This window comes from Poeciliopsis prolifica, unplaced genomic scaffold (genome assembly GCF_027474105.1).
Source record: "Poeciliopsis prolifica strain line A6 unplaced genomic scaffold, Auburn_PproV2 SCAFFOLD050, whole genome shotgun sequence".
In the NCBI taxonomy this organism is placed as follows: Eukaryota; Metazoa; Chordata; class Actinopteri; order Cyprinodontiformes; family Poeciliidae; genus Poeciliopsis; species Poeciliopsis prolifica.
In genome coordinates this window covers 1,222,238-1,248,533 of record NW_026562425.1, presented here as the reverse complement: position 1 = coordinate 1,248,533, position 26,296 = coordinate 1,222,238, and the positions used below count along the sequence as shown (strand labels likewise).

Here is a 26,296-nt window from a genome sequence, read left to right as displayed (position 1 = left end):
GTCATAATAATAAAAAAAGATGCAGATTGTTCAGACCTTGATCAGAAAACAAGTTCATATTCATTTCGAAACTACAATGCTAATGTTTTGACTCAGGAAGAGTTCAGGAATCAATATTTGGTGGAAAAACCAGGAGGTAACCAGGAATTATTTGAGTAAGAGATTATTCTATTGATTAATCAGATATAAAAATTATCACGTTTTCATTCAATTACCTAATTCTTTGTTTTTTACAAAATTATACATACTTTTTTAAATGAGTAAATAACCATTTTATTGCCTAAAGTACAATATCAACATTCCTTAATTGTACATTTGATAATTTGTAGCAAAATATGCTACAAATGATCATCACTCAACATGTAAAAACTGCTTAAAGTAACATCAATATAGGATATTACTAATTCATTGACTATTATTTGGAGTAACCAATTAATAACTGAATAGAAACAGAAGTTTAATGGGAAAATCTGAACCAGGTGAAGCTAAAACTTGAGTTTTGGCTTCATTCTTGTGTTATTTTTCAGAAAATGGCTTTTTTTTTCCTCTCAGTAGTCTTAAGTTGGTACTTAGAGGAGCAGCTGCATGATGAAAGTGGATGTTTAAGTCTCCCAGGGGTGCGGGGTTCTGCTGTAATGGCCGCCTCTAACCGAGTTAAAGCAGCGCTGACCTTGCCGCAGGCCCTGCAGTGGTGCCTCCTCTTGGTGAAGGTGAACTTGACGTCGCATTTCATGCAGACCGGGGCCTGTGAGTCGGGCACCCACACAGGAGCCACCTCTCCCAGCGAGCTGGCGGCCTTCCTGCACAGCGCCCCCTGCTGCCCGGCTTGAAGGTCGTTGTCGGGACTCTCAGACGCCGTCAGCGACGGAGAGCGGGTTCCTCCGTTTCCGTTGAGCGAACTCTGGCCCGTCCCACCTGGCGCCGGGTCGGTGGGCGTGCCTCTGCGGCAGCTGCTGTCCATGTTCTTGTTCTTGGCGCCGAGCTGGTTCTGGACCTGGCCGGACAGCGGCTGCGGGATCTGCAGCTTGAGGCTGACCGGCTGCTTGGGCCGCGCTCCTCCGTAGGGAACGCTGACCGGCTGCAGCCGGCTGCTGCTCAGCTTCGTTTGGACGCCGCCGGACCCGGCCGCCCCGCCTTCGCTCAGCTCCTGCTTGCTCTCTTCCATCTCCTTCTCTTCGGTCACAGAGTCCTCCTTGGATGGGACAGGAGATGGAGAAAAGTCCTCGGTGTCCTCCGCTTCGTTGACCTTTAAGCTACTTCCATTCTCCATCTGCAGACCGTTAGGAAGGATTTCTGTTCTAACTTTCTGCTCCGTTTGTCCATTTTCAGCACATTTTCTCCCCTCCTCCTCCTCCTGCGCTCTGTCCCTGCCATGAAGAGACAAACTGTCCTCCTCAATCTCCACCTGGACAGTCTGACTCCCGTTCACACTTCCTCTTAGCTCCTCCGAATTTAAACTTTTTCCTTCCTGCTCAAAGTCCTGCAAAACAGCAGAAGGGTTCTCATCTTTCAACTCTCCTCCATTTTGAGTCACATGCGGAGGATTATCCTCAGAAAGAGTCCGTTCCTCTGCTAATCCCATCTCAAACGTGAAGCGAGAGCCTCCACCGCCCACTGATGAAGGTTCCTCCTCGTTACCAAGCTGGACCTCAACAGGAGAACCGGTCTGTGGGCTTCCTGTGCAGCCGTTCTCCACAACGCCGCATGGTGAGACGTCGTCGGCGCCCACCAACTTGCCGATGTTGGGCTGAGGGAGCGGTGGGCTGTGGACGTCCGCAGGCCTCTCCTCCGCCCAGGGTGGATGCTCAGGACCCGCCTGCCTTTTGGGGTCGGGTCCTGAGGAGGCGCTGGACGGGTCGGGGAGGGTCTTGAAGGGCAGCGGGCTCTCCCGGGGGCTGATGTCTGCGTGGGCCAGAGCGGGGTTCAGGGACAGCATGTGGGCGGGCGGAGCCAGGATCTGCGTCCACTTGGCGTCCGAGAGAATTGACGTATCCGTCTCATCTGCAGAAAAAAAAAAAAAAAACTTTATTTCCACTTGCAGCTTCAAATGTAAAAATATTTATTCAAACTTCAACGACTTTCAGCTTTTCAGCAAAAGGTTTAGAGTTAATCTCTTAACTTTCCTTTTTCCATATTTGCTCTTTTCCTACATGACTTGTTGCAAACTTTAAACTGAAATTTTCATTGTTTTTGTCTGTAAACTAGAAGTGCACAAATAAATCAGACCAGATTTTCTTAATTTTGGTAGATTAGCCAACCTCATGCACCAACCTTAATCACCTAAATATCTGAAAATCACCCACTGTCCCCTTTTGCTCTGCAGGGACAGAAGGCTGGCCGAATCGTCACATGTACAGTCACTTTACTTTTGCCAATTTAGTGGTTTTGTCGCTACATTCATCAACTTTTCAGACAAAAAAACCCCCAAAACATTATTGTCTAAAATCGTAATCGACAGCTCTGGCTTTTTAAAGATCGGTCATCAGCCAGAAAACTGCAGTGGATGAACTTCGACTTCCCAGCTCTGCAGTTTCAGTTGATTAGCCACATCTTTTCATTTGTGATTAATTCTTACAGAAAATTAGACACATTTGAACTCTACTGAAGATTAGATACGATTATATTTGCAGTATCAGATTAAAGGTCGCTGAATCCATGAATCCATGCAACATTTTAAGATTTTTTGTAGTTGAAGTTTTTAGAAACTATAAACCACAATTATTACAAATGATCACTTTTCCAGATGATCAGAGAGCTAAAAGTGGCTTGGCCAAACAGAGAAACGAGGTCAGAATAGTTTGGAAAATTGGTGTGTGAATGAGCTAGAAGATTGTGAGAAAATGGGTTAAACGGTTCAGCAGCTCCAGGGAGAAATCCTGGATCCAGAAAAATAAAGGTGTGAATGCGTTATCATGAGGTAAAACATTTCTATCACACATCTAAAATGATTTGCTCACATTGCTGAGTTATTTAATACTTGCTGATCTCCTCCCTGCACAGGAATCCATGCTAAGCTCTTTCAGTGTGTGTCACATACACACACACCAAGTTAATCTGCCAGGCTGGATCTCTGGCTGACGGCACCTTCAGCCAAAACACACACTGAGCTCCCAGCACCTGTGTCTGTTATCCAGCACTTTCTTTTCCTGGGGTTATTTTCCATAAATCCACAAAAAAAACACCTTTCTTCAACAATATTGAAGCCGACTTTGTCAAACACACAGCTCAGCACTGCAGAGTTTACTTTGCATTTACTATAAATAAACTCTGTGAAGCAACTTTCTCAAAAAGCCTCTAATTTCGATTTTCTGCTTATTCTAAGTGACCAAAAAAAGGACGCCCGTCTTGTCTTGAACCAATTACACAGTTTTACTGAATCCCACAAGCAAAAAGCAAATCCAATTAGTGGCGCTCCCTCGCCGCACGGCCTCAATCGCCGCCCTGAAGCGTTACTCAGCTGTGATGGTTGGAAGCTCCTGCACACCTTAGTTATTTTCCGTTTCCACTCCCTTCACTTGCCGTCTCACCTTCGTTCTGCTCGAACTCGTCCAGCACCTTGTCCAGGTTGAAGGCCTCGGCTTGGAAGTAATTCTCCATGGGTCAGGAAGCTCCACCTTGCCAACGGCCGCGAGAACCTGCCAACAGGTTCACCAAGTCACCAATTCAATCTCAAAAAGAAAAGAGAACCGTGTGGACGAAAGCTGCAGCTAAACCTTATTTTAGTAATCAATCATTCTGATGACTCATCAAACTTTTTTTTTTAAAGACACAAATCAGAACATCACAGATTCCTCTGCACTGCCAACTATCCTCCGTTGTCTATGTTGCCACGCATCACGGATAAAAACACAGCAGCAGTTACTCTAAAGAGACAGTTTTATGGCTGGAAACTATATTTGCACTTCCCTACACAATCCTGGCTGCACAACAATGAATTGAATGGAGATGCTCACCTGCACGGAGGTCCTACTCTGCAGCCCCGGGTGGTGGGTTTTTCTTCAGCTCTTGGATCTGCCTTCACCCAGTCTGGCAAGCGCCCAGCGCCCACACCTGAGGGAGGAAAACGCCTTTAGAGATCTTCCTCAACTCTTATTGCAACACCCGCAGCTGCTTGAGTAATGTCACCGCACCGTGCAGCTCTACAAGATTTAGAAAATATATATTCAGAGGTTTAGAAGCAGGTTTGCAATAAAAGAGTTGACATTATGGTGCATCTAAATTTCACATCACTTTGGTCGGTAGCTGTTTTCATTGACCACAGTTGGAATTACGACACATAATTTCACCAAAAACTCCGATTTTCCAATGAGGTTTTTGCGGTAGGATGAGACGGCAGTCGCACTCCAAAAGAAACATTAATTCTTATTGTTGATTTTTAACAAGAGCATCACAGAAACATTTCTTTCACATCACAGGAGCCATGTGATCAACAGCCGAATGTTACTACTGACAGAAAAGAAGAAGACGACAGGAAGTGGTAGAAGGATGGCGGCGCGGCATGTTTTTCTAACTGTCACACAAACAAACTTATTCACGTGTGATTTTATTTCATTTATTGTTTAATTGAAACAACACAATTGCAACATTTTATTTTTTCCACCATTAACGGAATACCTACAAACTTTTGCCCATATTTGTAATGAAAACACAAATTCTTCTCAACAGAAGTCTCCAAACTCCAGGATCCCACAGCAAAATACTGCAGAGAAACTACTTCAACGCCAAAGAGCTCCACAGAAGACCCACCACTGACACAAAACCTAAAGATTCACAACCAATATCTTCAGTCCAGAACAAAACAACTGGCAAAATTAGTCAGTTTCTCCCCGATTGCCAATACTTAAAAAGCCGGACCTGCTGATGCCAATTTTTTTGTCTGAGATGTTGTTCAATATGCCAAGAAAGTTGCTGAGCTGGAAACAGTGGGGTAACATTTTTAGACCTTTGCCGAGGTAGATGAGAGTGTTGGATAAGATTGGCTTCACATGTAAAAATCGGCCGATCACTCATCTCCCAAAATTAAGAAAATCAGCAATGATAAATCAGCTGGCAGTTAAATCTGTGCTCCCCGACTTAGAACACAGAAGGTCCGTCTTTAGGTTTGTCTCTACTGACATTTATCTTAAATACAGCTGAAGATTTTATGGAAAATGTTGGTGGTTTTAAGAGTACGAGTGATCTATAGAAAACTAAACAATTGTTCAAGCATGCATGAATGAATGAAAGCAGTAACATAATGTAAAGCTCAAAGAAGTCGATTTTACATAACACTTTCCTTTAAGGACACACACTCGAACTGACAGCGCATCAACTGGCTCGTCACGTGCGCTGCAGCTCCTCGTACGCTATCAGCCATCACCGCTCCGACCTTGACAAAGCAATCGGAGTCATGAATGGAAAAAGAGGCTTGACGTCTGAATCGAGGCTCGCTGAACCTGCCCAGACTGCCCTCCATCATGCGACTGTCCTTGGAGCGGGGACGGGATGAGACTGTGAGAGCGGCTGCAGATGAGTAACAGTCGGGCTGATCTTCAGGGTCGTTCTCATAAGGACAGGAGGGGCGAACGAGGATTACACCAGACAAACAATACTCTGCAGCCACATGGCCTCCAAGACTTCCAGGTCCTAGTTTCAGTCAGACTCAGAACTTTTAAGCATCAAAAGAAACAATAAACCCAGGACGCTTTCGGCTGCATGGTGCATGTTCACACAGATTAGAAATCACTTCGGGCTGCAGCTAAACTTATCCCCCTTAGTCAGAAAATCACAGAAGGTGATAAATTGCATATTTATTGAGCGTTTAATCTCAGTAGGTTTTTGGACTAGTTGCTTAAGTACATGCAGTTAAATCTAAAGTGTTTCTCTGGGGCGGGAGGCGGATTGTTGTAACTGTAAAAATGATTCAGGGGAGTTTTCTGACTGCAAGCAATTAATATGTTTGCGCAACACTTATGAAATGTTATTAATCAGGTTTTCCACTACGCAGTGGTGTTACAGAGAACAAATAGTCATGTTCTTCAGGGTTTATCCAGAAATCCCAGAGGTGAATTTACTACTTTTTATTACCTTTTTTAACTACCTGTACAACATTTTTACTAACATAAAATCACGAGTGGTTTTGAATTGTTCTTTGACGGTTTTTCTGAGTTATTTTCCCTTTGCTGTGCCACATTGCTCTAAATTAAGAATGACTTTCGGTCATTTCTAGGAGTTTCACTTTTCTAATTGAATGGATAAAGTCAGTTCACTTTCCCATGACAGTCTAAAGCTGAAATCCAGCAGTCAAGATCACGCAGTTTGAGGAAAGCAAAGGGAAACGTTGGCATTCTCTGAACAGAGCCAAAGTTGTGCTGTTGCTGACCTCAGCTGAAGCCTTTCCATCTAAACCGAAGCGGTCCTGCACCACAACCGTCTGAATACACCCAAAACACACAAAGATGCAACTCCGTGGAGACAGGAGCACAAACCTAATTATGGTTTAATTACTCTGCAGAGGTGCTGAATAATGCATCTCTAGCCAAAGTGCATGGGGGGAGTTGTATTTTTAGACTTGTGAACTCGTTGGCGGCTTAAGTGAAAGGAAGAAGAATTTCGAGTGTCCAGCTGGAAATTATCAGAAAAAATAAAATCATGTTACAATAGAAAATGTTGGTAACATCACCAATTATTTGTCTTTAAATAAGCAGGTCGTTGGATTTTGACACTCAAAAGCTATTTTTGGTGAAGTCAAATCTGGTTTTAATTAATGTATTAAATTTGGTTACATTTTGTTAATCCTGATTTTATTGATCATAATTGATTAAAGTTGGTCCTTTTTTTCTAACTGATACCAAGAAAATTAGCTAAATTTCTTTCAAGAGACAAACCTGCAAAATCCATTCAAAGTTTTAGATCTAGAAAAATTTACTCATCCCTTCCCAGTAATAAACCTGAACGCTTTATTTGTTCAATTAAATTAACACTTTATTTGGCCCGCTGGTCCGTTTGACTTTATGATTTTGGCCCTTGTGACAAAACGTTTGGACACACTGGCACTAGAAACTAAACCACAAATACTTGGTAATGTTTTGTGTTTCTGCGATGTGAGGAATCCCACCTGACTGGAAAAGCTCTCATGGCTGCCAAATGAAATGAGACGGGGCCATAAACAATGAGGGGACTCAGACCAACCAAGATGCCAAAACAATTCATTAGCTCCATGCTGTCAGAACGAGACAGTTTCCTGTTTCTGTTTCCCGACTGGGATATAAACTCGCTTCCTCACACACACCTAGTTCCTCATGTTATAAATGCCATTTTATTTATTTCACAATATTTTTCCTGCCTTCTTCCCATGTTCTAAATAATTTCCTTCTAAAACCAAACATCGTTGAAAAGCAGAAGTCATAACATCTACATCCAAACCTACTGCTGTGTTTCTCATTAGTGTAAAAAAAAAACCAAAAAAACGTTTTTAATTCCAACTTCTGTTCCGACAAATCAAAAAACCTGATAAAAGCAGCCAGAATCTGGGTCAGTAAGCCACTCATTTGGCCTCAAGTTAATTTAAACTCTTAAGACGGTCCACAATCTCCAGACAAATTAAGAATAAATGCCCTGCAAATTATTCTGCTTATAAAGTATTAAAGAGAGCTGGAGAAGTCTGGGTTTCTCAGCAGCCTGCTTAGAAAGACGGATCATAAGGAGATTCTCCAAACACTTCCTTATTTTAGGCTTTATTTTTGCCATAAAGTTATGAAGTTACTTGGTTGTGCTATAAATTGGCACCATGTACATTAGTTTGTAAATTCTGACAGCCAAAACAAAGTACGATAAAATACATTAGTTAGTTAGAAATACAAGCAATTCTAACTATTAATGCAAATTCACTCATCAGCTGCAATTTCACTTATAACATGAGAAAAATATCTTGTTATAAGTGAAATAATCTGTCAATGGAATAAGTAATTTTTCATCAATATTAAGGAATTATTGACAGAAAACAAGCTGCTATTTCAACCGTTCTGAGATATTCCCACTAGAAACTAGACAAAATAAGAGTTTGTGTTTTTGCAGTGTGGACAAGTGACTGGGAGGAAGGAAATAAAGTAGCAGATTAAATGGACGACATACAAAATTATGGCGATTCAGGCATTTAGCTTCCATAATTCTATGGAAGCTAAATGCCTGAAAGGCAACAGAAATGCCGGGTCGGCAAGTTCACATCCTGCCAAGCAGCGCTTTTAGATCCAAACAAGGCCAGACGACGGCTACTGAGGCCGGACAGAGGAAACCTCAAGCGATCACTTCCTCCGTTTCAGAAAGACCTGACATCACTTTCTAAGTACGCCGTCTCATGACTGAGCGACAAGCAGATTATGTAATGCTGGAGAACGCTGGGAGTTGTCCGTCTCTGTCCCATGGAAACTGTGTGTTTGTGGGAAATTAAAGCAAACCGCACAACAGGAGAATACGCCACTCCAGTTTAGCTCAGACAGGTGGGGTCAGAAAGCTAAAGCCACTTAAAAGGAAGAGAAAAAAAAAATAGAAGTAGAGAGAGTTGCTTTGCTGCACAGCGACTGTCAGGAGTGATGACGAGTTCTCCGCTTTAGGTTTTGATCTACTTTAACCACCTCCAGACAATGAAGGCGGCGCTGGGAGACGAGCTGCCATCTGGGAGAGCCTCGTAATATTTTCTGAAAGCGTACAGTAACCTACATCTGGGGACGCTCTGCACACACCGCAGCCTGTCTTCGGATGGGCGCCTGCCGCATCGCTCGACTCAATGAGCCCCTCTGGGTTTTCAGAGCCACCTGAAGATGGAGGTTCGGTATCACCTTCTCTTGCGACAGTAGAAACCCTCATCAAATATCCAGTTTAGGTTTCATGTCCTGAATTAGTTCAGGAAACAGAGATGGCAGTAGTTCAGAGAAGAAAACTTTGCTGAAAAAGTATTAGCGGTGCACCGATCGCAGTTTCCTGGCCAATCGCAGATAGACAATCTTTAAAATGCCAGACCTGCTGATTCAGACTTTTTTTGTCTGAAAAACTACGAAAAACCTGCATTTGTTATGTTAGATCTATAAATACAAAGATGGCTATCATTTTTTGGCAAAGTTTTTAAGAGCCCCAACTTGCAAACTTTTGGGACAGAATAAATAGTTATTGTTATGGATGGAGGGACACATAAATGCATCCATAAAAAGACAGATGTTAGCAAAGTAAATGCACATATTTTCTTTTATTTTCATCCCTAAGCAGATGTGGAAAGTAGTTAAATCAACTTTCATACTTTCCAGTCTGCATAGGAATCCTGGAAGGCTGCTTGCTTTCTCCTCTGTCTGAAATGGACTTTTTAATGTCTGAATTAATAAAAACAATAAAAGTAGACTTCGGTGTTTATTCATTACTCCACATGTTGACCTCAACAACAGCACATAGGTGACCATTAACAGGGGTTATGTAACCAGAAGTGACACTGTAGCTGTGCCTACAGGCCAAACGCTGCATCTCTGGATAAAAATCTGTGAAATGTGGCAAAGGTAAACAGGTGGGAAACAAAACCTCCAGACTCCATCGCCGCAGATTTGAAGGAAATCGCTGCAGTTTTGCGTGTGTTAGTTGCAACAACTTGCTCTGTTGTGGTAGCTTTAGCCGACTTTATTCACATCTGTTCCCACCGCGACACGAGAAAAGGCCACCGAGAAGTTCCCCACAACGTGCGACATAAATCCGAAGTGAAAATCGTTTCTTCGGGGTGATGGGAAGCAGAAGAAGCGGCTGGGTGAAACGGCTCCGGTGATTCAGCGGGCGGTCGTGCGCGGCGTGACGGCAGAAGCTCGCCGCTCTCGCGGACACTCACGCCGCCGCCGACTCGGTGGTCTGGTTGTTGGGACTCCGGCTGCAGTGGTTACCTCAAAACGGCTCAACTTAAGCCCGATATCAAATGGAGGCGTTTTCTTTCATTCTTTCATTTTTCTACGTTTATTTTTCCGTCCGCTAGCTCCACAGCTACAGCTTGAAGCGCCGCGCGCAGCGTGTTGTGTAATTGGCGTAGAAATCAGTGACCGTTAGCGGGGGGTTTTCGGGATTCCGCACACTTTACAAAAACATTTATTAGAAAAAAAGAATCACCACCGTCCACTCACTTTCCTAACACCGAGTCGCCGTTGCAATGGCGGTTTGAGGGGCTAAGCGGAGCTGCGAAATGCCATGAAAACAAATCCAGTTACTCACCGGAGGAATCCTCATCCTCTTGTTTTTACGTAGATTCCCGCGGAGCCCCAGTGTTTCCTCCCGTCATAGCTAATCGCCTTTGGTAGCTATTTTTGACTCGCTCCGACTCCGCCGTCTGCTCGACCCGAACAGCTCTACTCGAAAAGTACAGCGGTTATCCTGCCGTAGTTGTGCAGAGGATCCCTCCTCTCCCCCAAAGATTCAATACTGGGAAAATAGGGAGAAATGTTCAAAGTCCCAAAATGGACACCTCCAACTTCCGCTTTTACCTTTCAAAATAATAGTTTTTGTCTCTTTCGTTTTGTGTGATACACCGACATAAATAATTAAGTGTAAGAAGAAATGACTAAAGCAAGACTAAAAAAAATAAAATAAAATTGGTGACAAGGATACTCAAAATATCAAATCGAATTTCACCAAATTAAAATAATTAATATAAATAACAAAATCAGGCATAAGATGCATTAATTTTCTAAATAAATTTCCAATTAAAAAATATGGAGAAACTTTAATAAAAACTGCAGGTGTCTGTGTCTGGTGAATCTTTGGCTAAAACAATGCTTTTCATCATTCAGTAAAGTTACCAAGAGTATACAGACATTTTACTCATGCAGGCATAGCAAACCTTAAAGTTAATCAATAATCATAATACTCCTGCAAAAAGTACCTTGTTCTCCACTCAAATAAATGTAACAATTAGATATTAACGACTTTTTGCTAATATTATAAACAGCTGGACTTTTACTATCTTGAACAGGGAAATCCTTTTTACAAAACAAAATGGTCATAATCTGTTAGGGGTGTAAAAAAAGATTGCAAGGACCAGATGTAACCATCGTATAATACAGAGTAATAAAGTTATGGCTTTATTTCATATTAATACAAGAGTTTTCATTTTTTCTGAGTGCAATGAAAGCTCTTTTAAAATGTACTATATACTGGTTAAATTTACTCAATTAGATTTACTTGAGCATCTTTTTGGAAGAAAAAAAAAATTAGTTGTGTTTTTGCAACACTGTACTTTTTACTTTTACTTGAATAATTTATTAAGTACCACTGCTCATTCTTGAGTAAAATTTCTGGGTTTTCTACCCACTGAATGAAGAACATGATTTAACCGAAAATTCACCAGACACAGATTACAGTTTTCTTTTTTTTATTGTAAAAAGTGATTTGGAAAAACTTTCTTTTACCTAATTTTTTTCATTTTTGTCCTTAAAATACCAACATTTCCACTTAACTTCATGTTTTGGTCCGTTATAAATTACATTTATATAAAATTAAAATCACATATTTAAAAAAAATAAGTTTTGAATATTATAAATTGCATTTTAATATTTAAAAATGTAAAATGAATCTTACATAATTGATAATTTGAGTAGACTTTAATACATTTTTATTCTTACTTAAGTAATTTTCTGGATGGATACGTTTTACTTTTACTTGTGTTGAATTGTCACGACTCTCTGTTACTTGAGTACAATTTTTTTTTTTTGGTTTGTTTTTTAATCTTGCAATTCAAAATAGTTGTGATCGATTTCGGCATGACGGAATCCTTCGTGCTTTTATTGTGTAGGTGTCTGAGGTCGACTTCCGGTTGTGATGCCGGTTCTCTGCCCAACTTGACCCGGGCGGCTCAGGCTGCTGCTGCTCCCCGCAGCCCCGCGCTCTGCTCCGGGGTCCAGCCGCTGCAGCAGCAGGGACATGTCGGCCCAGTCTGGGCGGGAGGTGAGGTGGTGTGAGCCGCCCGGGGCGGATCCACAACTCCGTCCGGCTCCCGGAGCCAGGAAGAAAGGACTGAAATTAACAAAAATGAGTCATTCAGTAACCTTCACACTCAGTCAGGCCTCTCCAGGGACGGAGCCATTGATCAGCAGGATGCAGCATTAATACGGAGGGATGATCAATGAAACAGGATGTGGTGTGTAAAAACTATCCAGACACTGTTAGCCCTCCATTCAAATTTATAAATCATTTTATTATTTTCACAATCCCAGAGCCAGGCTAATTCCACCTACAATCATTCTGCTGATAAGGAGAGATATTAAGGGAAATATGCTCTGTTGGATAAAATAAGAGTAATAAAAAGGAAACATCAATAGCCCAAAATGGTTTTATTTAATTCACAATTCTTCTTATAACGCTACTTACATCATTCGCTAACTTTAATCATCATTTAAAGAATCTCTTAAATACCAGCTGTTTCATCACATCAGAAGCTTATTTCTTAAGTAGTTGTGAGTCATTTGAGTGTCACAATTTCTACCAAAACTGTCTATATGATGTTTCTGTTTCTGCAGAACGTCAACACTAAATGATTCACTTATCTGTAGGTGATGCACTGCACCTTAAACAGTTTCCCCACCAGAGGAAATGACCTTTGCAAGTCTGCAAAACTTAAAAAAAAAAGAAATGGATATACAAAACATCCGACTGAAGAAGAGTAATGTCATCAGTTCGCTTCATTTTTGGATGCTTCATCGAAGTTCTCCACAAGATCTGTGAGGTGTAAAAGAAAAAATAATGCGTTAGATTTTAGAAACTAAAAGAGGTTAAATTATAATTCTTTACATCTCAAGTTGTTTAGTTTCTTAATTTGCTGCAAACTGTCTGAATCTCTACCTGGTACATCGTCGTCTTCTTCTTCTGCATTTTCTTCTTTCACGGCTTTCAGCTCCATTGCTGCAGAAACGACAAGCAAAAATAGTAACTGTCTTACTATATATAGCAACATTTCAAACAAAAATCTGATTCGGCAAAAGATTTAAAGATCATCCATAAAACTGTAATCGGTGCGGCCCCTTGCTCTTAGCGCTGGCTCTTACATTGCCGTGGGAACTGCTCTGCTAGCTTGCGCAGGCTGCTGAGGCTGTCGGCCCCCAGCTGGCTCAGGATGCCTGGCAGCATCTCCGTCAGCTGCTTGGTCTCGGCGTGGCCTGTGATGGCGAAGGTGTTGGCCGACAGCGATGCCTGGACTTTGGGGTTGTTGAAGTGAATCACCGTCCCATCGTCTCTGATCATATTCACCTTAAAAAAATGGAAAGTCAGGATTAGAGCGCATATCCTGACCTGAGAATAAATCAGAGCAACAGTTGGTTTGTTTTAACACCAAATGCATTTGAGGAGCTGCGCTTTTTACTTTTGTACTTTGTGTTTTCTGAAAGCTCTCTAAAAATAAAGCGGATGATGAAACGACTTTAGTCAGGCTTTTATCTTCCCTCACGTCTTCTGACACGACACTTGATAAAAGATTCAGGATTCTGAGACAAAACATATCAAAACAGAGAAAAGACGCTGCAGCTGGCTGCTCACCTCCTCTATTCCTGCTATGTTGTTCACTGCCAGCTTCTTCAGAGAGCCCTGCAGTTTCTTGTCGTCAGCTGTTGCTGTTTTGTGAACAACCTTTCTCTTCCTGCGGGCCGTCCCCTGAGACAGAAACAGGTGATGTAAAGAAAAAGGATTAGACTGCACACGGAACTCATTTATCAAAGATATGTCCTGTTTTTAACATAGTTAAAAACAACAATAAGGTTGTGAAAAACTAGTGTGCAAAATCATCATCTAACCTCACGTCTCATGCAAGCAAACTTAGAAAATGAAATAAAATCATCCCAACAGCGGCAGACTAGCCGGAAAGACACAATGGCCATTTTAAAACCAACACTTGGTGGTTTTTATGCATTCAAAAGCAAAATGGTTGAAAGAAACAGGAAGTGTTCAAAATTAAGTACAACAAAAATTATTTTCAATCAACAAGTAAATCACAAATTGAACTATTGACCATATTAAAGGTTAATAATCCTGATTACTGGCAGACCTGAACAATTAACCACTTAAAGCAGAACCTGTACAACACCATGTAGGTCTCAAAACATTGAAAAACCAACACATTATGATCCAAGCTGAAGATATTTAACAAAAGATCAAATATAAAACTCACTGAAAGTCTGAAAAGGGTTACAAAATCATTTTTAAAGCTTTGAGACTTCAGGGAACCGGGTGGAGCAAAATGTGTTGGTGAACTTTTAAAGACAAATTACTCCAAGAGCAAAACGAAGACTTTACACATAAAATTTAGTCCGAGATGAATGATCCAACTTTTATTTGCTCACCTCGATTTACATTTCTGAACCTGGAATCTGTGTGTATGACTTCCAACAACACAGTTGAGTTCTTTCTCATTATTGTTTTTTACATTTATAACAGATAGGCTTTAACGTTTCTTCATCTTTTTGTTTCTTCTGGTCAGTAATCAGTGTTTGGGATCGTTCTAACCCTTCATTCTGTGAAAGCAGTGACATCGCATGTTTGACCCGTCATATAGAACAAAAACCAGTATTTCTACATTTAAACAATTCAGACTCAAATATATTTTATTGACCCGGAGGGAAATTAAATGCTGTTTTAACTGATGATATTCACGGTTCTACTGATTTAGGGCTGTTAGGAAATATTTTTCCAGCTGACAATTCCATCAAGTCATTTTTGATAATATTTTTAGAATTTAATCTCACAATAATGTAAAATGTAAGGTATTTTCACTGGTAAAAAAAGGGGGGCATATATTACTCCAGAATTTCTTATACAGTGATGCATGATAAAAGATATTTAATTGCTCTTCTAGATTAAATTACTTGTTTTGATATGCAAGTCTTGTAAATTTTCTGTTCCTACTTTGCATGAACCCAGATCATTTTCATTTAAATACTTTACCCGTAATTAACCCGATGAAAGATTGAAGAAGCTTGTTAGTGTTCACCAGAAATAACAAATATTGCCACCTAGTGTGTGTAGAAAAACTGCCCCAAAGCTTCAGAGGCCTCAGATGAAGGTGGGTAAACGTTCTGCCTGACAATAGAAATGCTGAAGTCAGGAAGAAAAATGAGGTGGGTGCCAAACACCAACACACTAATTAACAAGAACAAATGACCCAAGGCAGCACTAATCTGAATCATTTAGTTTCCGAATGAGAGATGCGAAGAAGACTGAAAACGGTACCTTTCCTCCTATCCGGACCTGAGCTTGAAGTTTGGCTAGCTTCTCTTGATTCATAGTGTTCTGTAAAGCAAAACACACTTAATCCAAACCAGACTTCACACAAACACAAGTATACAAACAACTTGCTTTACGATGACTGAGCAGAAACCAGAAAGCACTTCATACAACACATAAACACACATATAAGATTGATATTAAATTCAGTAATTAGGACTGAAATGATTCTGAGTAGACTTTATTGTTTCGAAATAAGATTTCCGTCAGCTGTTAAGCTAAGCAGTTTGCTAGAACGAGCTAACGTTAGCTCAAAGGTTAAAATAACACCAAATAATTTAAGTCAAAATAATACTGACTTCTACAAAATAGTATTCAAACGATAGAGAAAGCACATTAGGTGTTTAAATCAATGTAAACGGCGTATTTACCTGTAATAAGGGATTATCTGTCCGTTGAACAAATCTTGCGACGAATGAAGTAGCACGGGCTAGAGCATAAGTTAGCACTAGCACAATTCATTTCCTGTTGTAATTTCCAGAATAAATTTTCAATCATTTATTTATTTTTTATTATTTTTAATTTTTTGAAAATAATTTTAAAAAATACAACAACACTGTGCAAAATGTACATCATAATCAAACTACATGGACTAGGTAAACAAATACAAGTTTTCACGGGTCAATTACAGCTTTTAAATTGAAATTTTCATTTACATTTCCGGTTTCATGATGACCTTTTCTCGTTTAACTTTACCTAAGGCAGCGCAGAGAAGCACGCGGTTGTGTGGATGTGATGTCACGTGGGCTGTTGCCAGAGAAAGGGGAAAAAATGCTCTGGACCAATAAAAAGCAAATGTCGCATCTTTGAGGGGCGGGTTCCAAACTTGAATGGTGCGTTTAATTTACACTCAGATGTTGGAATTCCAAAACTTACCTTGGAAAACGTAAACCAGAACAGTCAACCTTGAGTTTATGATATGTTTTCAGCCGCTATTGGAAAATAGGGAAAGAATTTAACTATCCTTATTCATATTTTTGCCTGTTTTCGTGTCAGTCACACAGATAACATCGTGCAAGAGAAACTCACAGATATAATCCGTTAGATTACAAATGACTAAAATGCAGAGGAATACATTGTAGCTCGTCTGCTGACGGAGTGTTAAAATAACACTCAAGAAATAACAAATCCCACTGGGTTTGCTTCGGTAAAATTGAAGGTGACGTCATGTTCATAGCTGTGTTCTGATTTTCTAGGTGAAAGGAACGCAGCATAAGAAAACGTACTTTTATTGTGAAACGTTTCTGGTTGGACATCCGGGTCGTGATTGCTAAGTTATTAGCAACAACTGCAAAAGAAGAGAGGCTGCCAAAATGCAATCGTCCGTAGTTTCTATCGTAGTTTTCTCTTTGTTGCAATTTTTACTTTATATTTCGTGTTTCGATGAGGTTGTGGAGGCATCTAATGGAAGAGGTGAGTTTATATTTGAAGTGAAATTGATGTAAGTAGGTAATATGTTTCTAGCTCCATTGAAAGTGTTCACTGTGTGTGTGTGTGTCCTTGCAGGCTTTTCAAAACGTGTTTTTCATCGAGGACAGATATTAAATACTAGTATTTCTGGTTTGCCTTGTTTGTACTGCCAGTGTTATAGTTACAAATATTATCTAAACAAAGAAAAAGGAAAAAAAAAATCAGATATTCTTCTAATGCATACAATTTACAAACATATTTGTTAAAGTGACTTTCATTACTGAAATTAAATTTGATATAGTCAAACTTGATCAGAATAAAAATAAAATAATAAAATAAAGCCAGGTTGGAAACATTTACACAACTAAATATGATACCCAGTTTTTTCTATTTTTGGAAAGCACAAGGTGAAAGTGGAGTGAAATAACTGTCATGTATCAGAACTAGATCCAGTCGGATCCATAAGAAATATATAAAATAACAGCAATGGGCTTAAAAATCGTTTTCTTTTGTAAGAAAACGATCAAAAGCAGCAGTGGTTCTGTTAATGACCTTATCTGGGAAACAAAAGCAGGGAGCCAAAGATGCTTTCTATGGAGCATAAAAACACAGAGTTGACGACAACAGCAGCCAAGTCTGTGACTGTGTTCCAACAAAAAGACACAGGTGAACACATAAGCGTTTCCCTCAGGGTACTTTCTTAGATAAACAAAAACAAAGAGATAACATAAAGTTACTGGGAACAATGGCTCTGTTTTTGTCTCCATTCAGGGAATAGAAACAGCTAATCACAGTCTTTCCTGAACAAAGTCACCAATTAACTGGAGTACAGAGGAAAAAGAAAGCAGTTTTATGAAAGTGTGATATAATCAGAGCAGTAATTAAACCCAAAACTCTATAAAAATATAAACATTGTGCACTTAAGATAATCAAAAATGCCTACTTTGTCTGTAAAAAGGTTCTACTCAGCATATTTTGTTTTGCTATCCAAATGTTAATCAATTAATCCACAAAATTATCAACAGATCCACTCCACAGTTGGTATAAAAGGCGTTTCTATGTTTTTAGCAGATGAATCCTGATTAAGGATTCACTAAAGGAATGCTTTGTTATTGCATTTCAAGCAAAAGAAATCTTAGTTTAATAAGGATTATTTGCATATTTTAATGTATTTCTATTGTATAAAAAAATGTTCTGCAGAATGTGCCAATTTACTTTATCCGATTAATCACCAGAATAATCGATAAGTAAAGTAATTGTTGTCTTAACATTAAAGTGTGTTTTGGAAAGTGTTGCAAACCAAAGGGACAAGCTATTTCCTATGCTATTGGTTAAAACTCATGTCAACCTGCAGTCTAAAATAATAGTTCTTAAGTCTTGTATGAACGTAGAAGGTTGTAGGTCAGTGTTGTTCTCAGATGCTCGGACCCGCCCTGCTGTGTGTAATACGACACCGGTTCTTTGTTCCATCAGGATTCGGAGATAATATCCACTGGAGGACGCTGGAAGATGGCAAGAAAGAGGCTGAGGCCAGGTGAGCTGAAGCTCCATTTCCTGTCAGGCAAACATTAACCTGACCTAAAAAAAGAGTATGGAACACCACACCTTTATGACGTCCGTGGACTGGGGCAGATTAACAATAGCCTCTCTTCTACTGCTAAAAAAGAAGAAGAAGTGTTTTTTTCATATAGTTGCAGCTCTTTTCTGATCTTGCGTTGTTGCTTTGACAGCGGGCTGCCAGTCATGGTCATCATCCACAAGAGCTGGTGTGGAGCCTGTAAAGGTATAAAACCGTTTATATTTTTTATTGGCAGATGTAGGGGGTTGAAAGCAGCTACTGCTCTTTTAATGACTCTTTAATAAAAAAGACGTAAAAACTGTATTTTGGGATTCAGTCAGGGCTGGAAATGGTTTCAAAATAAAGCTGTGTTGGAAAAGTTGGGACTGGACAACAAATAAATAACAAATATTGCAACAGATGCATTATCAATAATAAATACATAATACAATATTCAATATACAGATAATTCACTGAAAAAGAACCGCACTGCATTCTGGGGGACGTAGGTAGAGGACAGACTTAAGCTGCTCCACCTCTCACTGCCGGCTGAACAAGGCTGCTGGAATCTTTTTGGTGTCACCATTTTTGCCTGTATTTCAGATGTTTAAAACAACAAAAAAACCAATAATCATTGATATTGATAATTATCGGGATTATTGTGATGCATGTTTCAGCCATGTTGTTCAGCACAAGATGAAATAAAAGCATTTGGGCGTAGTTTAGGGATTTGGATGTTTTTAGTTAGCATTTTAAGCATCAAATTTATGAAGTTGAAAGATTTAAAGATGTTTAATTACAAACTAAAAACAGTGATTTTTCTTTAAATTATTCCACTGTTGTATTTTCAGCACTGAAGCCCAAATTTGCTGAATCCAAGGAAATCTCAGAATTGGCACACAACTTTATAATGGTGAACCTGGAGGTAAGAAACGACTGCAGTATAAACAGAAAAGGAATTAAAGGAACCAGAGGATAACTACTTATACTTATGTACCAACCCAGAAGTCCAAAGGATACTTACTTACTTTCACTTAGGCTCTGTTTACATGACAATTTCTGGTGAAAATGGAAGTTTTGTTGTGTTTGTAGTGTACATTTACATGAAACCACCGAATGTTTTCTCTGACAGCGGCACACATTGAAAACGGGTTCCAGAGTGCAATGGTTCTGAAATATTCCGGTCGTCTTATAAACAGAATAAATGAATCTTTTCTCTCAGTAAAGGAAAAAAAACAAGTAAAAAAAAATATATTAATTTGACGCTGAAAAATTCTTAAACTAAAAAATATTTGAAATTGGGAGACAAAATTTTAAACTGGAAAACCATTGACAATAAAGAAATGATTTGACACTTTGAAACATTTGGAAAAAATTAAGATTAGAAAAACTTAGATTTTAAATTGAAAAAATTATTTGAAACTGAAATATTGAAACTATTAAAACTGAAAATAAGCATTTGAAAATAGAAGAACATGTAACTCAGTTTTCAATTTTCTATGATTTGAAGCTGAGAAAATTTTGAAGTTGAAAAACATTTGAAATCAAAAACATTTTGACACTGAAATTCTGAAATTAAGCAAAACATTTGAAAAGTAACTTGAAGCCAAAATAAATGTAAACTGAGAAAATTATTTGAAACCGGCAGAAAAAAACGGTCTTTTCAGTTTCAAAAAGACTGATAAAAATCAACAACAAATTCAACTTTATGGCCTCAATTTAGCTCCATACAGTGCTCACACTCCACGCAGGCAGTGCATAAATGTTTCTGCTGTCTGAACAGGATGAAGAGGAGCCGAAGGATCAGGCCTTCAGCCCAGACGGCGGATACATTCCTCGGATTCTCTTCCTCGGTACGAAAATCGTCCTCTGGGTGAACAACCTTTGGGATTCCTTTTGGAGGAACGTGTCTGGAAAAAACAGCTTCAGTTTGTAGTTAAGATGCAAACACGTCGTGGCAAAAGAAACAACCAGCAAGAAAGATGTTCAAAAGCTGCAAATAATGTTTGCATTTTATTATTATTTGGACATTTGAGAACATCCATCCATTTTCTGACACCCTGGAGGTGCTGGTGCCTCTGCAGCTACGTTCCGGGTGAGAGGTGGGGTCACTCTGGACAGGTCGCCCTGGACAGGTCGCCAGTCTGTCGCAGGGCGAAACACAGAGACAGACAGGACAAGCCACCATGCACACACACACACACACACACACACCTAGGGAGAATTTGGAGAGACCAATTAACCTGACAGTCATGTTTTTGGACTGTGGGAGGAAGCCGGAGAACCTGGAGAGAACCCACACATGCACAGAGGGAGAACTCCGTGCAGAAAGACCCCTGGGCGGGAATCAAACTCAGGACCTTCTTGCTGCAAGGCAACACCAACATTTTAGTGAATGTCTGCAGATAATTATTTTTTTTTACTGTGAAGAAGTAAACATTTCCCCATTAAAAACACAATTTTCAATTCTACTGCTTAGTGGTGAAGGAAGTTGTTTTTTTTCCTTGTGTAAAAGTTGCACTAATGCATTTTTAAAGAGATGATATTTCTAATAGGATTTCATTATTTAGAGAGGATATTTAATTATTTAATGGCATTCATTTCATAATACATTAATATTTAATACAATAGCTACAAATTTAGTTTTTTTACTACTTTGCCCTTCCATAAACCTCAGGGCTCTGAAAATCATCTTCTGACCTCAAAGTTGGCATCCTGTGAACCTCCCGAGGTTCCCGACCCATACTTTGGGAACCTTTGCTCTAAATTCTACTAATATAATATTTTTATTTGTTTTTTTATTAATCACTGGAACTGCAACAACATTTCTTGAATTTAATTGGCATTTAACTGCAAATTTACAACATTTGTCGTAGCTACCAGCCTGTTTAATATTGTTTAATAGCTTTACACTTTTTGCAAAGTGAATATCAAGTCAAGGTGAACTTTTCTTATTTTGTTTATATTTGAGATTAATCTTTTTGTGTGACTCTTATTCCGTTCTCAGATCCCAGCGGCAAAGTTCATCCTGAAATCACCAACAGGAACGGGAATCCCAGTTACAAATACTTCTACAGCAGCGCAGAACAAGGTAAAAAACCAACTGATTCAGCAAATTCAAACTGATTTAAACTTTGAAAGTGCTGATTGTTGTTCCACAGGATTTCTGGAGGCGTTTCTTTGTAGTGTGGGTAATTTTAATTCTTCCACACTTTTTCTATGCAGTTTATTTGATTATTGTGCAGCAGATTCTTGAAAAATTTAGAAAATCAGACGAGTGAAAAACTACATTTACACTGGTTTTACAATTTTATATAAAAAATTAAACAAACCGAGACACAATGACGTGTTAGGTCCATTACACAGACAAAGCAAAGTAAATTTCTGCCAAAAAACTTGGGAGATTTCAGTGTTTGAATATTTAAAAAAGACAATTTGAGTTTATTCTCCAATTTTTAACTTGAGAATAAACTCAAAGGTTATTTTGAGGGGTTTTTTTTCCAGAATATACTATTAAGGCAAATTAACTTATAAACTCTGTTAACAAAAAAATTTTTTTTTTTTAAGAAAATTTGAGATTATTTTTTTAGACTTTTCAAACAGAAATTTTCAGAGATTATTCCAAAATTTTTTGACGTTTGGAGGTAATTTAAAAAAAAATCATTATTATTATTTTGTATATTTTAGATGCAAACAAAAATATCAGAAATTTTCTTCACAAAGTTTTGAGTCAGAAATTTTTTTATTTGGTAGAAATTTTCTGAGATTCAAAATGTGAGGACTGTTTTCGCAGAAATTAACTGTCATTTGTCTATCAACAACGGCCCTGATCCACTTTTGTACCAAGAACACTTATATTTTTAAGACTACATGTTAAAATGATGTAATATTTTAAAATGATTAAATAATTTTGAAAAGATGCAATCATCTGAATTTCGAAGCAGAAACTCAGAAGTTTCTTGGCTCATATGTTTTTGCTCCATCAGTGGTGTCTGGGATGAAGGAGGCGCAGGAAAAGCTGACGGGCGACGCCTTTAAGCAAGGCCACACAGGAGACGAGCTGTGAGGAGCGGCGGGTGCTCCGCCGAGGCTGCAAGGGCTACACTTCCTCTAGACGAGCTGCTAGCGAAGCCCCTCCAATATTTATACATCTAACGATAGAAAGTAGGCTCAGTTTCAGCCGATTTTTAAAACCACGGGTGCATGATCGTTTGTTTCTGTCCTGCATGGTTTTCTAAGATCTCTAATCAATCAACCATGTATGTTTATAAGTTACTCTTTAGTAAATGTCAACGCAATTTACTGTACTTGGTGTCTGTGGAGGATGTAAGCGAATCAAGTTAGCCACGTTACTTTTTGTTAGCTCCCAGCTGCGTACAATGTTTTTATTAGAGAGGCCTAATATTCCTTTGGCATTTACAAGTCAATGATTATAATTTCATATGTAAATAAATGTCTTTTTTGAAGTGAAACCTCAGTTCTTATTAATAGAAATGCTCAAATTTATTTAATCAGAAAAACTTTATATTAGATAATTTCTTCATTTGGTCAAAATTGGTTAATTTTGTTAGTTGCTGATCTTTTTAAAGTAGAGTTTAGAAAATAGGAGCATGGTTGAAGACATTACACTGAAACTCTGTAGAGTCTTGTGCCAAAGATGAGCAGTATTTTAATAAAAATAAAACCATAACTCTTCATTTTTGACCTCTAATGCTCCCTCTGCAGCGACGTGCTTCCAAAGATCCTCTGCTGTATTTTACTTCTGCTTTTTACCTGATTTACTATCACTATCTTATTATATATATTCCTGCCATATTACATGTACTAGGTTCTGCTTTTCTTCCATTTCTGCTGCATGTGATGGAACAATCGTGATTTTTTTTAAAACTCATAACAAGGGAAAGAAAAGCCGATTTATGTTTCTTGTTGTATTTTATACACGTGGAAATAAAAGTTTGTTGTATTGAGTCGTTTTGAGTTTGATGTATTAAAGACACGGCAAAATAAAAATTACAATACGTCACATTTTATTTGTTTTTATGCAACAACAGTGATCCCTTATGGTTGCAAACAGCTGGCTGTGGAAATTTATAGACAGCTCTGAAGAGGTCTTCGCTGTTGCGATGCCTTTGATTTCATTTGACAATAATTTACAGAAATTGAACAAACGTATGTAGATATAATCTTTAGTCTAAGAAACTAGCTGCGTTTCCACTGACGTTTGCGCTAGGATTTAGTTGTTGCTTTGGAAAAAAAAATTCCGCATCACGAGTCGTGATCAATAACCGGATGTTACTACTGGTGGAGATGACAAAGAAGATGACAGGAAGTGGTAGTAGGATGGAGTGGCATGGTTTGTAATGACTTGTCAGGTGAAAATTGTGATTTTTAATATCGATTCTTATTTAACGGAAAGTTTGTAATTGCAAAATTCTATTTTTATCAAACTATCAACAAAGTCTTGCACATTTGTAATGGAAACGCAGCAACTGAGGAATGTCTGCTATCAATTTGGCTAACAACACAAGAGGAGAAATCACAAGTAATCTACCAGAAAGACAAAAAATTACCTGCTGACAGAAATATTGCTAAAAATCTGCATTATTCTAATTATACAATGCTGCTGTAAAATCAGCAACATTCTCATATATATATATATAAAAAAAGAAAAAATTATAAAAAGATGTGCCACACATCTGTGTATCCAAACATACACAACTAAAAAATAGATTCAGAGTATGAAAAAGGAGATTTAAGCTTGTGAAGGTGCAATTTATAACCACTGACAAACCTCTGCAACGTCTGGACTCAGTGATCAACGTTCTGCACACTGGAGGCAGGTCCAGTGTCAGAAACTGAACTCCAGATATCTTTACATGCTAGTTTCTTTATTGACACGCCAGCCTGGTTAGTCCGGTCGGCGTCTGGGAGAGGAGTGAGTGTGTGTGCGTGTGTGTGTGTCTGAGGAATGCAGCAGATAAACTTAAAGCCTTCCCTGCTTGGCGTCTCCGATGGCGCCCCACACGTCAAAGACGAACTCATCAGGAAAGGCGAAATCTCCGAGGGACTCGTCTAGAGCCATGGCGAACTCGTCGGGGTTCTTCTTGTCGCGGCCGACTTCGACCATCGTAGCAGCTGGAGAAAGGCGGGGAGAAAAAAACGAACATTACAGATGCTTCAGGAAACTGGATAAAAAAAATGCACTTTTGTGAGGAAGTTATGTCTTAACGTGGTTGAAAAATGTATCACGATACAAGAGTTTCATATTAGTCAATATTGATAATTATCGATTACTTTTTGGTGTTGAATATCTGAAATGCTGTCAAACTGGTAGTGTAACCTTTCCTGTTTTATCTAGTTTTCACTCCAAACCAGTTGTTTTTTTTATTTTGAAGCAAAAACCTGAAACTGCTGCTGCGCCAGTTACTCAACAGCTTGTTGCTAGGTAACCACAGAATGAGTGAGTTGCTAGGTAACCAAAAAGTGAGTGAGTCAGTTGATCCACCAACCTTTTGATTGAGCAGCTAACACCTTTCCTCTACCTACATCTCCCAGAATGCTGCGCAGTTCTGGATCAGATTTCAGTGAAAATAGTGAATATTCAACCAGATATATTATCTATTGATACTGATCATGTGTCTATTGTGATATATTGTTACTGATTTATTGTCCATCCCTTCAGGATGCACTCTAAAAACAAATTAAATCTAACTGAATTAGACAAAAAAAAAAAGACAACAAAATAAAACTGCTGAAAACTAAACTATTGTCACCCTGGTTGAAGTGGACTAACGTCACAATTTTCAGTCAGAGGCCTCTACGGATTCGCTGCAAGACTGACTGCTACCTGGGATCCATCACCAAAACTCTAAGAATGCTTGGGTGAGTTTTGAGATTTAATTTCTCTTTTTGACCAAGTATTTTTGAATTGAATTAATAATGATAGTGAAAAAAATGAGCTACATTTTTAATATTTTGAACAGGTATACTGAGAATCACTTCTTTAGGAGTTGTAATTTTAAATTTATGAGCTAATAAAACATTTTCTTACCAAGCTCAGTGTCTCTGATCCCCATGTAGCTCTCCAGGAGGTCGTCTACTTTCTTTATTGCTTTCTCGTCAAATTCTGTCGGCTGCAAAACAAGAAAAGTTCAGAATATTTTTGTCCAGTTTCTTCAAAGGCACAAGTTAAGTAATAAAACACTAAAGCAGGGTAGAAAGTCACAGCTGTGTTATTTTTAAAGGAATACACTCATACAACTCCCATTTATGAAGGTGACAAACAAAACAAGGTTAATTTCCTATGATTTAAAATGTTTTTCTTTAAATTTAAAAATTTTCATATAAAAATGGGTCACTTTTAAGGTATTTTTCAACATCGTTTATTCAGACACGCCATGTTTAAAAGAACCAATCCACATAAGGCTTAAGAGTAGCGATACTTCAAAATAAAATTACTCAAATACAAGTAAAAAAAAAAGGTGTAATAAAATACTCCTAGAAGTATATTACAAAAAATATATAGTTACTCAAGTAAATGTAATTGAGTAAATGTAACTACCCAACTGAGCTATTTGATATATAAACCACACAGTTTAGAAAGCATCATCTATGTACTTAATAACACAATCCGACATCAGAACATCAAATCCGTGGAACGGGGGAATAATTCATTGAGGCATTCACACCAGAGCTCAGCCGTCACCCACCGACTGAGGAAACTTCAGAGAAATATTCAGAGCAGCCTTTTAAATCGCAGTGAATCATCTAATCACTGTGTGGATGGTTGCATAAGGGCAAAATAGACAGGATAAGGATGAAATACCTCGTCCTCCACTGTGGCTGGACCTTTGGAGCGAAGTCTCAGCGTGCTCCTCCCCGTGCCGATCTTATTGTCATTGCTCGGCTTGCCGCCCTTTGACCTCGGCTCGAGCATTTCTGTCAAAGTGGGAAAGTGTTAAGAAAAAAAAACTGTTTTTATGTAAACTTCTTTCTTACCCCGTGACTAATATGTGAGTCATTAAATGCCAAACACCTGGTCATTTTTTATTTATAACTGCT

General features: G+C 38.8%; 4 protein-coding genes across 5 annotated transcripts in view; 1 reads left to right on the top strand and 3 right to left on the bottom strand.

Moving 5' to 3' along the window:
- The window catches only part of zfyve9a (zinc finger, FYVE domain containing 9a), a 30,612-nt gene extending 20,171 nt beyond the window's left edge, over positions 1–10,441 (bottom strand). For both annotated transcript variants that reach the window (XM_055058243.1, XM_055058244.1), the window contains exons 1-4: positions 10,216–10,441; positions 3,954–4,050; positions 3,528–3,635; positions 671–2,001 (exon numbers count right to left, since the gene is read on the bottom strand). In XM_055058243.1, coding sequence (XP_054914218.1) covers positions 671–2,001; positions 3,528–3,597 — 1,401 coding nt within the window. In that variant the 5' untranslated portion in view covers positions 3,598–3,635; positions 3,954–4,050; positions 10,216–10,441. The remainder of the gene's footprint in view (positions 1–670; positions 2,002–3,527; positions 3,636–3,953; positions 4,051–10,215) is intronic.
- A 1,873-nt stretch (positions 10,442–12,314) lies between these two features.
- LOC129378028 (transcription factor BTF3 homolog 4-like) lies at positions 12,315–15,732 on the bottom strand. The gene is made up of 6 exons (XM_055058273.1): positions 15,639–15,732; positions 15,214–15,273; positions 13,528–13,641; positions 13,041–13,242; positions 12,838–12,897; positions 12,315–12,714 (listed from the first exon to the last, which is right to left on the bottom strand). The coding sequence occupies exons 2-6, from the start codon at positions 15,265–15,267 to the stop codon at positions 12,668–12,670; spliced, it is 477 nt and encodes a 158-aa protein (XP_054914248.1). The 5' UTR covers positions 15,268–15,273; positions 15,639–15,732; the 3' UTR covers positions 12,315–12,667.
- Positions 15,733–16,505: 773 nt separating this feature from the next.
- On the top strand, positions 16,506–23,260 carry txndc12 (thioredoxin domain containing 12 (endoplasmic reticulum)). Its single transcript, XM_055058272.1, has 7 exons — positions 16,506–16,680; positions 18,151–18,211; positions 18,408–18,460; positions 19,087–19,160; positions 20,019–20,088; positions 21,243–21,326; positions 22,222–23,260. Exons 1-7 carry the CDS (start codon positions 16,581–16,583, stop codon positions 22,299–22,301), a joined length of 522 nt encoding a protein of 173 aa, XP_054914247.1. The 5' UTR covers positions 16,506–16,580; the 3' UTR covers positions 22,302–23,260.
- Positions 23,240–26,296, bottom strand: part of gipc2 (GIPC PDZ domain containing family, member 2) — a 21,301-nt gene continuing 18,244 nt past the window's right edge. The window contains exons 4-6 of the mRNA XM_055058269.1: positions 26,061–26,173; positions 25,287–25,368; positions 23,240–24,370 (exon numbers count right to left, since the gene is read on the bottom strand). Coding sequence (XP_054914244.1) covers positions 24,219–24,370; positions 25,287–25,368; positions 26,061–26,173 — 347 coding nt within the window. The 3' untranslated portion in view covers positions 23,240–24,218. The remainder of the gene's footprint in view (positions 24,371–25,286; positions 25,369–26,060; positions 26,174–26,296) is intronic.